Source organism: Cervus elaphus, chromosome 27, assembly GCF_910594005.1.
Source record: "Cervus elaphus chromosome 27, mCerEla1.1, whole genome shotgun sequence".
Taxonomy (NCBI): domain Eukaryota; kingdom Metazoa; phylum Chordata; class Mammalia; order Artiodactyla; family Cervidae; genus Cervus; species Cervus elaphus.
This window is the reverse complement of record NC_057841.1, coordinates 42,916,884-42,930,147: the sequence shown is the minus strand read 5'-3', so window position 1 is coordinate 42,930,147 and position 13,264 is coordinate 42,916,884. Positions and strand designations below refer to the sequence as shown.

The following is a 13,264-nucleotide window of genomic DNA, read 5'->3' as shown; positions in this document are numbered from 1 at the left end:
AACTTAGGATATTGAAATTCAATTCAAGCAAAGCAAGAACCATCTAATATGTGTTTGCTGACCCTCTTGTGAATTTAAGGATTAAATCCATATGCTATGGTGGCAGCATGGAAGAAAAAAGTCAGAAGTTCACTCTAAGGTTGGCACTGCAGTGCACTGTAGTTGGACCAGTTTGGTTTACCCACCATTAGCTGCTTCTTTGTGATTAAAACAAACTCCTACTTGTTTAAATCAAGGTTTCTTAGATTTTCTTTTCTATAAAGCAAACACAGATGTAAATGATCATTTTTAACAGATGGTATGATTGTATTTTGCAGTGAATTATAAATCAATAGCAAATGTAGCTATTTGGTTTTTACTTAAGGCACTGGAAATAAACCAGGCCGACTACTTTGCCTTCTGCATTAACTAACACCTCAAATGACTAATTCATTTGTGTCAACTACACATAAGGAAAATGTTTTCTCTTATCTATACGAATGATTTGTAGTTTGTGAGGATTGTAGATTGGGTTGTAAGCCTTTTTGTAAATAAATCTTTTGTAAAGGCCTAGACTTAGTGGCATTTATGATTTAGAGTCAAGACTCAACCTCATATAATATATAGACAATAGGCAATTATATATATTATAATAGACAATTCCTTTACTGTAGGTAGTTTATTGCAAAACCAACACATTGGACATTAACAAAATCATGAAATATTATATGGACTCTTCAGATGATCAATCCTTTCTTTCCTAAAACCTAGTAGCATCAATAAACATAACTGAAAAAAAGAAAACAGTCACACCACCCATACCGTCTCAGCAGGGAGGAGGGAACCTTCTGGGAGTCCTTAGGGGAGGGAATATGAGGATGGAAGAGGTAAAGACAAAATGAAGAATACAAGTTTCACCAAGGGAGAGAAAAGATAGCTCAGGATAGAAGTACACGTAAAAACAGATGTGAGAGAAGGCTCTGGCTAAACCGTGAATAAAGCAACCTTCCTTGTCTATACACTGACAGATGCTGGATCTTTCTCCCAGGGCTTGCCTGATGTCTGCTCCGGGTAACTGGGGGGTGGAGTGTCGGGGTGGGGAGTGGCTCTGGGGAAATGAGGCGGTGGGGGAGGAAGGGAGCCCTGGACACCTGGGGTGAAGAGTGCACTCAGAAGTAAGGTGCCCAGTGTTCGCCCTGCACTGGGGAAACACGTGCTGCTGGCCCAGGACTTGACATCCGTATCCAGTGAACCTGGGACCCAATGGAACCAACGCTCATAGGAGAATGTTTTAAAATGAGAAAAATGTAAAGGGACTAAACCCGTCCTAAAGAAATGCCTACCCTCATTGGTTTTCTGGTTCTGTGTCTGTTTTAATAGAGCATGTAGTTATTTGTGGCTGTAACTATTAAACTCAGGTTCACTTACTGCTGAATGGCTTCCTCCAAATAAAGGCAGACCGGCGTGCTGACAGCCGTGCGTGTCCAGCGGCCTTAATTACGCTGCCCTGTGCTGAGGTTTCGTGCGGTTGTCTTGAAGGCCCGGCCGCCTGTCTCATCCCTCCCCCGTCCTCCTCTATCACTTACCAAGGGGCCGCTCGCTTTGATGATTCCTGGCAGCGCTTTTCCCTCCTGGGCGTCATCCAGCTCGCTAGCATGGCTGTCACAGGTATCACCTGGCTAAGGAGAGAAGTGAAGTCATTTTTATCCAGGCACGTCTTTCCCAATCAGGGCTCCCCAGGTGGTGCAAGTGATAAAGAAGCTGCCTGCCAATGGAGGAGACTCCACAGAGGTGGGTTCGATCCCTGGCTTGAGAAGATCCCCTGGAGGAAGGCATGGCAACCCACTTCAGTATTCTTACCCAGAGAATCCCCATGGACAGAGGAGCCTGGAGGGCTACAGTCCACAGGGTCTCAAAGAGGTGGACATGACTGAAGTGACTTAGCACGCACACACATCTTTCCCAGTGTGATGGTTTACTCAATTACACATTACACTAGAATCGTTTTAAAGGCTCAGCCCTGTGCAGATACAGAATTAAGGACTAAAATGTAATGGTAAGAGCATTCACCATTTCCTCCGAAAGGATGCTGATCCTCGTGTCGTGCACTGGAACAGAAATGAGTCTCAAAAGCAGACACCGCTACCTGCCTGCCAAAACTTGCTTTGCTTTTCTCCTCTAACATACAAATACCATGATCTTGCTATAGGATGCTGTGTGTCTGTCTACAAGGACTAAGTGTGATCCTGTGATGGTTCAGTCCAGTGTGATTTTGGTTAAAACGCTACTAGGGAGAACAGCTGGGAAGGCTAGCGTTCTCTTGCTGACGGGGACAGAATCAAGCTGACTGATGCTTCTTCCAGGATGTGGACATGACACGTGTGATGCCCAGACATCCCACAAGCATTAAATATTAGCCTGCATGCTACATGGAGCACATTGGAAAGATTAAAAAATTGGTAGGTCCATGAGAGAGGTATTAGTCATACCAGCCTCAGAGTCCTTATTCTGTAAGGAAAACAAACCTCTAATTGTCTAAGTCAGGAAGCTTACTGATAAAACTATGCTACTTAAAAGTCAGACTTTATGACTATATTTTGGAATGATTTACAAATCAAAAGCAAGAGCATTCAGTGCTCTTTCAATTATGAAACTAGAAAAACATTAGACCGATTATCTCACAAATACATATGACTGAGCCAAATATTTCATTCCCATTCTCTGAGATTTGGAAAGGCTCTGATTTTTCACTACGGAACTATGTAGCAAATGTATTTGAGATTATTCCAACTATAACGCACTGCTCTGTAGGCCTTGAGTATATGCTCTAAGATTTTTTAGCAGCATTTGTGATACAATGGCAAATTTCCCAAAATAAGATGCAAATATTCTATCCATGATTAAAACAATGCTTTGCAAAATTAAACATGCTGGGTATTAATAAAATAAACTTTCACATGAGACCTTAGAAACTTCTTTTTCCGTATTTTCTAACTTTCCCCCAGTGTGTATGTATGCTATTCACGTGAAGAATACACGTCTCTTTGGAAGTGGAACCAATGCTAAACAGCAGTACAAGAAAACTTAGGTCAGGATGGAGAACAGAAAGTGAACCACTCCCAAGAGAGAAAGGGCGTATTTTTGTAAGTACAGCTCCAAAGGGCACTGAAAACCAACAAAGTATTCTCCTAACAGATGAAAAATTGTTAGAAATTCCTGGAAAGTGAAAAATAATTTGCTTCATAATCATAGAGAAATTCTCAGCCTAAGAAGATCATAAGACAACACTGCTGGCAAAGAAAGGGCAAATCCACAAAAAACAGACAAACGAACAACCAAACTTAGACTGATAATTACACAGGACAGAAGAGGCTCCAGGGTGACAGCCAGGAAACTTCAGTGTCAAGTGTTTCCTCAGTGAAGGGGCCGAAGACCTCCTGACAGCCCCCTTTACACTGAGCAGCAGGTATAAGCCAGACATAAACCCGAGGAAAGCCTTCTGGATGAAGTGAACCACTGGCCTAAGAAAGAGGCCGAGTGTTGGGACCATGACAGACCTCAATATCAGGTCACTCTGGACCTTCATGAAAGATATGGGTGGGAAAGTAAAAGGAAAACATGAATTTTATCTGGGAATGATGTCATCTGTTACCTTCCCTTTGGCACTGAAGGTGTGTGCATGCGTGTATTTATCTGTGTGTGTATACATGTCTACACATACACACATGCACAGACTCATCCATGTATGCTGTTAAAATAACGTCCCTTCACAGACTGTTCACACACCTTACTGATTTACAAAGGGCCCAAAGTCAGCCCTCTTAGTCAATAAAGAGCTCTTTGGGAAAACATCTATATAATGGCAGAGAAAGCATACAGCAAAGACATGTCCTAAAAGTCACCAACTAAGCAATCCAGCCAATCACCAACAATCATCAGTCACTGGAGAAAAATCAACACTATAAAAAAGTTAGCCATGGAGAAAAATCAACATTTTGGGGAAAAAAGCAGCACACAGATAATGGCAAACATTCTGGGAGAAAGAGATAATCGAGGGAAGAGAAAAAGGCTTATGATGATGTAACAATTTCAGAGAGATTTGAGAGACTACTGCAATCATCCTTCAGGACTGCCTATAACAAGGAAGGGTAAATCAGTGCAAAAAGCAGGAATTCTTATGAATTAACAGGATGATTGCTGAATTTAAAAATCAACAGGGACCCAATTATAACCACTCTTGACAAAAATTAGAAATAGGTTTCCACAGGATGATGTGGACAAAATCTGCTAGCATACAGAACAAATGGACAAAAAGACACGGGAAATGTAAGAGACAATTTAAGAGCTTTGTGAATTTAATGCAAGAAACGAAAAAGAAGAAAAGGGAAAATGGAGATAATCTGGAAGGGACAAGGGGCTGGCCTGTAAAGTACGGACAGTGTCCCACATAAGACACATGTAAGGGGAAAGGAAACTGCAGAGAATCTAAACATCATTGTCACCATCATCTTCATCAGATCAAGAATGGCACAGGGGTCACTCCTCAACAAACACAGAGCCCGTCTCCCTCTGCTGAGAAGGATAATAAAGAGCTAAGGAGCAGGAAACATAGACGCACAAGAGAAGCAAGTTTCTCCCTGTAGATTTTTGCTGCCAGGAGGCCACGTGGAGACAGATGTCAGTAACCCATGTCCTTCTCAGGGTGAAGGGTGTGCTCAGTAAGAGGATCCAGCCTCATGCCAGGAGGTACAGGCTACAGCTTGCGAGTCGTCTCTTTTGCTAAAATAGCCTCCGTGGCAGTTCTGAACTCCGATTAGCACTCTGAAACTCTACTAACCTGGGTGAGGTGGGCTCTAGGGAAGCACATATACCTCCTATGCGTGACTGTGTGTTTTTCCCACTTACTGTGACACTTTCCAGAGGCTGAAGTGCTGTGTCCCCACGATAGATTTACATTTAGAAAATAACTGAAATGTCAAAATATTTCTTATGGTGAGAATTAAATTAACTCTGAAGGATTCAAAGAAGGTAGCCTAAAATTTTCCACTGCGCACTCGGCAGAGAGAACAATGGCTCAGCTGACGGCCTCCCCCAGTCCTGACTCCCAGCAGCCGCAGCTGTGGTTGTTTTTGTCACTGTAGGTACGAGGAGGCCACGTTGCTGTTTGTGGATTTAACTATTTAATCATTCATTCCTGAGTCTGAGACCCTTTTTTTCTTTCTTGTTACAAGATAAGTAAGTTTTTTTTTTTTCCTTCAAAAATTTTCCAGGTTGCCTTGAAGTAACCACTTCTCCTGACCCCCGGGTGCTCGCACCCCTCTCTTTGTCTTACCAGCTGACCATTTCTGCAGGGGACCGTTGGCATCCTTCCTTCATCCGGGCCCACATCCAGAAGAGGAGCTGGGACACAACAAAAATCATCTGGCTATTGAGAAAAACAGAGAGCATTTTTATTCAGGCACGTTCTCCCAGGGGTCACAGTGCATTCAATCACGCATTATGCATACAATGTGCACGTCCATCCAGACTTGGGGAGACGCCCACAGATACGACTGCTTGTGCACCCAGCACTGCATGTGGCCACCTGGCAGCCAGTCCCGGGACCTCACCACACGCCAGGTGCAGTGACAGACACTGGTCTCTGTGGAAGACACTGTAAACTAACCTCCTGCCCCAAACCCAGTTGCCTGTCTTCCTTAATAGGGTCTTGATTTTTTTTTTTTTTCCAGGAATGTTTGTGTACAATTAGAAAGTATTAATTTCCCAGGCTCTCTTGTAGCTAAGAGTGATCATATAATGTTTCCAGGCCATGAGAGGTAACTGTAATTCTACCAAGTAAGATTTCTGGGAAACTGAAGTCAGAGAGAGAGACACAGTCAGGAGGTACAAGCACCAGGAGCTGCCAGGAACATGGATGTGGTTGTCAGGAGTGGCCCAGCCCCCTTGGTAAGCAGAAGGATGAAGGCCTTGCATGAAAGACACAATACAAAGAAGGAAGGAAGCTTGATCTACGCTAAAGCGAAGGAACACTCCTTTCAGCTTCCTCATTTGTGCTTGTATAACTCCCGGGTTTTCTGTGCCATGCAGTCAAGCATGTATATGTGATATAATCATGTTTTTTCCAAAAAGAACTGTATGCTTATATTTATACAGTTAACTGTGAGTTAGTCCCACCTTTAACTGTTTATCAGTTATGAAATTGAAAATAGATTCGGTTGACTGTTTTGCTCAGTGAAATGTATTACTGGAGGTAATAACTGATTCACAGCTTCTGAATATTAGAAAAACTCTGTTTGGGCTCATGATGAAATGGATTTGAGATCTTGCACTATGTACCCAAAGGGTGACTTGGTATCTGTGATTTAGTGTGTAACAGTTCTACTAAAACAAGGCTTAAATAGTCTATTCTTTTAGAAAAGAATTTCACTGAAAATTATATTTATTGACTAGTCAATTAAATTATAAAATTCTATTTGGGCCCATGGAAATACTCATGTTTTTCCTTGCTTGTCCCTATTTTCTAAATTTCCATTAAGGACTATGTATTACTTTTATAATAAGGAAAAAAGCACATTTTTTGGAAGAAACACATACTACTGAGAAATCGACATAAGAAACTTGGATCAAGATGGCATATTCTCCTGCCCCTGCAAATCCCTCAACATGTCAGAGTTACTTTTCTCAAAGAGTAGATCTAGAAACCACGAAACATTTCCATTAGTAGAACAGAAATTGCTGGATGTTCCTGGAAGATAAAAAGCAAGCAAGAATGGTTTGATAAGGGCAGAGAAAAACTTGGGCCTGAAAAAAAAGGTACAAGAGAAAAACATGTGGAAGGTCAATGCCGATCGAGAAAAAGCACATCTCCAGAATGAAAATTTAATGAGCAGGAAGGCATCACCTAATTCAGAAGACAACAGCCATTTAGGAGAAGAGCAGGTAGCAGCTAAATGTATTCAGGATTCAACTTAACTGTCCCTGTGGTGACAGACTGACCATCTTCTTCCACCTGCGACCACTCGGCCTGCCTCACTCCCCACCGTCTCTAGAGCTGGGGCTTTAGCAGCAAGACTGGGTGCAGAGAAGAAGGAGGTGCACAGGAGGAAGGCCCCGGGCCACTCCCCTGGTCCACCAGGAATGTGGTCATCTCTCTGCCTTTGCTGGAGTTAAATACTGAACCGTTTACTGCACTTATAAGCTATGGAAAAATAAGAAAAATAAGACTGTTCATAACACTTGAACCCCAGTGGGAAAGTGCCCACATTATAATTCCCTTCAAGGTCCAAGTGAAAGGAGAAGCACTGTTTCTATGTGGCTACAGTGTAAAGTTTTAGGAAACCTAGAGAGGCTAGTTACGCATTTTTCTTGAGTAGCTGGGGGATTCAAGAGAAGCTACAGATATTTCTACATTTTGCAGTTTGCCAGGGAAGAGGAATTGATGCTTTTGAACTTTGGTGCTGCAGAAGACTCTTGAGAGTCCCTTGGACTGCAAGGTCAAACCAGTCAATCCTAAAGGAAATCAACCCTGAATATTCATGGGAAGGACTGATGCTGAAGCTCCAATACTTTGGCCACCTGATGCGAACAGTCGGCTCACTGGAAAAGACCCTGATGCTGGGAAAGGCTGAAGGCAAAAGGAGAAGGGGGCAGCAGAGGATGAGATGGTCAGATACCACAACCAACTCAAGGGACATGAATTGGAGCAAACTCTGGGAGATGGTGAAGGACAGGGGAGCCTGGCGTGCTGCAATCCATGGAGTCACAAACAGTCAGACATGAGTAAACAACGACAGCAAGGGAAAATGAAAAATCTTAGTCTGAAGTAGCCAGAAACAGAAATGGGGAAAGAATGCATGTAGGCCAAGTTCTTAGTACTCGCTTAAGATGATCTGGGCGATAACTGGAAAATGACACTGGAAATTTAAACCCGAAGGGCAAACCTTTCCTTTGATAGGCATCTAGTCCAGGACTTGTGTGTATGGAGCCTGGCCTCAAGTTGTAGGCATTGCCTGTACCCAGTTCCAGCTGGAGACAATCTCACCTTCCAGGAAGACACAGGTTTCAACCAGGCTGAAAGTTCAAACAGCACAGAACTCAGAATGCCTTCCCTCATTCTGCTATAACTCATTATACATGGCAGAAGATTCTAGAACTGTAACCAATATACTGGCTACAAGCCATATGTGACAATTTAGGTTTAAATCAATTATGATGAAACACAGTTAAAATTTTCATTCCTTACTTACACTAGCTACGTTTCAAGTGCTGATGCCACATGTGGCTGGGGCTATCACACTGGAGAGCACAGAAATGGGTCGTTTCCACTACTTCAGACAGTTCTAAGAATTGGATAAAGAAGGCTGATTGCCAAAGAACTGATGCTTTCGAACTGTGGTACTGGAGAAGATTCTTGAGGTTCCCTTGGACAGCAAGGACAGCAAACCATTCAATCCTAAAGGAAATCAATCCTGAATATTCATTGGAAGGACTGATGCTGAAGCTCCAATACTTTGGCCACCTGATGCGAAGAGCTAACTCATTGGAAAAGACCCTGATGTTGGGAAAGATTGATGACTGGAGCAAAAGGGGATGACAGAAGATGAGATGGTTGGATGGGCTCACCAACTCAATGGACATGAGTTTGAACAAACTCCAGGAGATAGTGAAGGACAGGGAAGCCTGGCGTGTTGCAGTCCATGGGGTTGCAAAGAGTTGGACATGACTGAGCAACTCAACAACAACAACAAAGACAGGTCTAAAGGCCAGGATTCTTCCGGGATGTTGTAAACACACAGGCAAAGCTTAACTCTGTAGACGTGAGCTGCTCTGGCAACACCCCACTCTGGTTAATGTATCTAAGAGAAGACCTGACTGACACACAACCTGTTTTCAAATTAGAGACTGTTTTCAGTTATGCCAGCTACCCAATATCCTTGAAGTTTTAATTTATGTCATTACTGATATCACAAGTAAGCAGATAAGAAACCTAAATCAAAGTGATTAACTAACTGGCCTTAGCCAACTTATCTGTGCCTGCAGCAGAGTATCAATTTCCCCTTTTCCTATATATGAATCCTAGGTCCATGAATCCTATCTGCATAGAACCTGATATAAGAATTGCACAGAGGGACTTCCCTTGTGGTCCAGGGGTTAAGAATCCACCTTCCAATGCAGGGAAGGTGGGTTCGATCCCTGGTTGGGAAACTAAAATCCCACATGCTCTGGGGCAACTAAGCCCATGAGCCGCAACTACTGAGTCCTGTGTGCCTCAGCTAGAGAAAAAGACCATGCACTGCAACTCAGAGTTACATGCTATAACTAAGACCCAACACAGCCAAAAATAAATGATAAAGAAATATTTTTTTAAAAAAGAATTGCACAGTGGACGTATCCAATAATTATCTGTTGCATCAATGATGCAATAAATGGATGAATGAAGTAGATCAGATCTAGCAGTGAAACGACCACAGAAATAGGAGGACGTGACTCACAGCCTTGCAAGTAAAACTGTGGCCCTGGAACTGCCAAGGGTGAGGTGGAATTTCAACCAGCCATGGCTCAGAAAACATGTGAGGTGCCCCTGATTTTTTTTTAATCATTCTCTGGCCCACTTGATTAATGCTGTATCTCACTTTTTACCATTTTAATTTCTTTGAACATAAAGGGTACCCTAACCACTCTCCCATCCCCACCCTCAATTAAAGCAAATCACCCAGACGTGCTCATGAGGCTTGGGCCCACTTCTTCAGGAGTGCATTGCCTGTCCACAGAGCTTCCAGTCAGCACTCAGATTTAAGTAAAGGCTCCCTGGAGCCCTCCCACAAAGACGCACTCCATTACCAAAGAAGTTATCCTCCAACTTCAAAAGAAGGGAATAAATTTTGTGTGCAGGGAGCCTGCTGCATAGGAAATAAGAAATAGTCACTTAAGTTTATAAAATCTTGCATGTTGCTGTCTGCTTCAGCTTTCTCTTTTAAAGCTAGAGGATGACTATGAACTGTCCTGGTATTTTTTCCATATTCTCCTCTGCTCCCCTAAACATATCTTTTGAGCCCTGTCCATTACTTACAGGAGATTCGCTGGCTCCGAAGATGTCTCTGACATCCCTGACAGATTGCTTGTTCTTTTTTCTCAAGGTTTGTGTGTAAGTATTGTATCTCTTCTTCACTGCAGCTGCCTGGGTTCGAGTCAAAGTAGAGAGCAAGGCTTTGCCATCTTCCTCCTCATCACCCGAGATCAGGGTTGATAAACCCACGTCTTGCAACCACTCCGCTTCAAGTTCTCCTTCTGTAAAATGAAGTTGCCAAAAGAAGGTGAGAATATTCTGTGACTGGATGACGCATGTATCTGTAAGTCTACACATCAGTGAGTAAGAAATATCAGTAAACGATATAAGAAGACCATCCTGGACTCTGAGGACATTATGCCAAGTGAAGTAAGTGAGACTGAGGAAGACAAACACCACACAGCATATGATCTCATTACACATGGAGTTTAAGGACAAAATGAAGCAAAAAGCCCAAGAGCACAAATACGGAGAATAGACGGTGTGCTCAGCAGAGGCAAGGAGTCGGGGTGGGCAAGATGGGTAAGGATGGTCCAAAGGTACACACTTCCAGTTATAAAATAAGTAAGTCAAGAGGATGTAATGCACAGCATGGTGACCATATTTAATAACACTCTATTGAGTATTTGCAAATTGTTAGGAGAGTAGGATCTTCAAAGTGCTTACCACAAGAAAAACAATTTTGTAACGATGTGTGACAATGGATATTGACTACACTTACTTTGGTGACTGTTTCACAACCGTATATGTATTCAAATATCCAATCATTATGTTGTATACCTGAAACTAATATAATGGGAATAGAAGGCCATTGATAAAGAACATCTATAAAAACTTAACAGTTACAACCATTTTTCGTGGTGAATATTGAACCCTTCCCCTGCAAAACCGGGATCACAGCAAGGATATAAACTGTCATCACTTACTTTCATTCAACTTATATGGAGGCCTTACTGGTATGATAAGGCAAGATTAAAAAAATTAAAAACATAGAAGCCAGAAAGGAAAGAGTAAAAACTGTCTCTATTCCCCAAAAATCTCTTTGTTTATTTAGAAAATCCTAAGACATTTAGTAGTAGACAACTACTGGTAAGTGAATTTAGAAAGATAATGAAATAAAAGGTCAGGTTACAAAAATCAACTGTACTTTTGCATAAGGAGCAAACAAGAGAGAAATGAGAAAGGAGCGAGAACAAAAGAGAGACACCCATTTAAAAGATCCCACAAGGACTTTCCTGGTGATCCAGTGGTTAAGAATCCACCTGCCAATGCAGGGGATACAGGTTTGATCCCTAACCTGGGACGATCCCACAAGCTGTGGAGCAACTAAGTCCATGGACCGCAACTTCCTAGCTTGTGCTCTAGAGCCCAAGAGCCACATACGCTGAGCCCACACACCCCAGAGCCTGTGCTCTGTTGCAAGAGAAGCTACTGCAACAAGAAAAGAGCCCCCAGTTACGGAAACTAGAGAAACCTATGTGCAGCAATGATGATCCAGGGCAGCCCCAAACCAATCAATCAATACTTGCACTTTCAAAAAACAAAAGGCGAAAGATTTATATGATAGTAAGAGAAACCAAAGTATAAGCAGAAAAAAAATTGCTTCTACCAATAAAACATAAATAAACAAAAATTTAAAAAACCCACTAAGAATATGAATAGGCAAGCCACAGATGGTGAGAAAGTATTTGCAATACATATATTCGACAAAAGATGAATCCAGAATACACGATGAATTCATACAAAGCAATAATAGAAAGATAATTTTTAAAAATAGTCAAAAGATTTTACAAAGCCAGATAGACAAATGGAGGAGAATAAGCACTAGAAAAAGTGTTTGACATCATTAGTCATCAGTGAAATGTAATTACAACCACAGTGAGATACCTCTACATGTTGCTAGAACCATTCAAGTCAACAAGTCTTAAAGCATCAAAATGTTCAAGGACATGAAGCAACTAGACTTGTTGTCAGACACTGCAGGGAGGAATGTGTAATGGCACAGCTGCATTGGAAAAAGAGTGGCAGTTTCTTATGTACATAATTACACATATTCTATGAAAAATGCATACATCCAAGAGAAATAAAAATACATCTCCACCAAAAGACTTTCACAAAATTGTTCACAGCAGCCTTATTCCTAATGGCCAAAGCTGTTAACAATCCACAAGTTCACTAACAGTTAAATGAACAGACAAATTATGGCATATTCATACAACAGAATATTGCCATTATGGGTCGAACTGGGTCCCTGGAAGATACGTGGAAGTTCTAACCACCAATTCGGGTGAATGTAAACTTCTTTGGAAATAGAGTCTTTGCAGGTGTAATGAGGATCTAAGCTGAAATGAGGTCATACTGGAGTAGAGTGGGTCCTTTATCCAATCTCTCTCTCTAGTTGCTCAGTCATGTCCAACTCTTTGCGATCCCGTGGGCTGTAGCCTGCCAGGCTCCTCTGTCTACGGAACTCTCCAGGCAAGAATATTGGAGTGGGTAGCCTATCTCTTCTCTAGGGGATCTTCCCAACACAGGGATCAAACCCAGGTCCCCCGCATTGCAGGAGTATTCTTTACCATCCGAGTCACCAGGGAAGCCCATTTTGTACTGGACTATACCAAGGGAACATTTCATGCAAAGATGGGTTCCATAAAGGAGAGAAATGGTATGGACCTAACAGAAGCAGAAGATATTAAGAAAAGGTGGCAAGAATACACAGAAGAACTGTACAGAAAGGATCTTCACGACCCAGATAATCAAGATGGTGTGATCACTCACCTAGAGCCAGACATCCTGGAATGTGAAATCAGGTGGGCCTTAGAAAGCATCACTACGAACAAAGCTAGTGGAGGTGATGGAATTCCAGTTGAGCTATTTCAAATCCTGAAAGATGATGCTGTGAAAGTGCTACACTCAATATGCCAGCAAATTTGGAAAACTCAGCAGTGGCCACAGGACTGGAATAGGTCCGTTTTCATTCCAACCCCAAGGAAAGGCAATGCCAAAGAATGTTCAAACTACCGCACAATTGCACTCATCTCACATGCTAGTAAAGTAATGCTCAAAATTCTCCAAGCAAGGCTTCAGCAATACATGAACCACGAACTTCCAGATGTTCTAGCTGGTTTTAGAAAAGGCAGAGGAACCAGAGATCAAATTGCCAACATCCGCTGGATCATCGAAAAAGCAAGAGAGTTCCAGAAAAGCATCTATTTCTGCTTT

General features: G+C 42.2%; 1 protein-coding gene across 5 annotated transcripts in view; it reads right to left on the bottom strand.

Moving 5' to 3' along the window:
- ARHGAP28 (Rho GTPase activating protein 28) overlaps nt 1-13,264 on the bottom strand; it is a 134,134-nt gene that overhangs the window by 40,301 nt on the left and 80,569 nt on the right. For 3 of the 5 annotated variants that reach the window (XM_043889615.1, XM_043889617.1, XM_043889619.1), the window contains exons 3-5: nt 10,049-10,266; nt 5,312-5,404; nt 1,566-1,658 (exon numbers count right to left, since the gene is read on the bottom strand). In XM_043889615.1, coding sequence (XP_043745550.1) covers nt 1,566-1,658; nt 5,312-5,404; nt 10,049-10,266 — 404 coding nt within the window. The remainder of the gene's footprint in view (nt 1-1,565; nt 1,659-5,311; nt 5,405-10,048; nt 10,267-13,264) is intronic. The other 2 variants (XM_043889616.1, XM_043889620.1) reach the window with 1 other exon arrangement.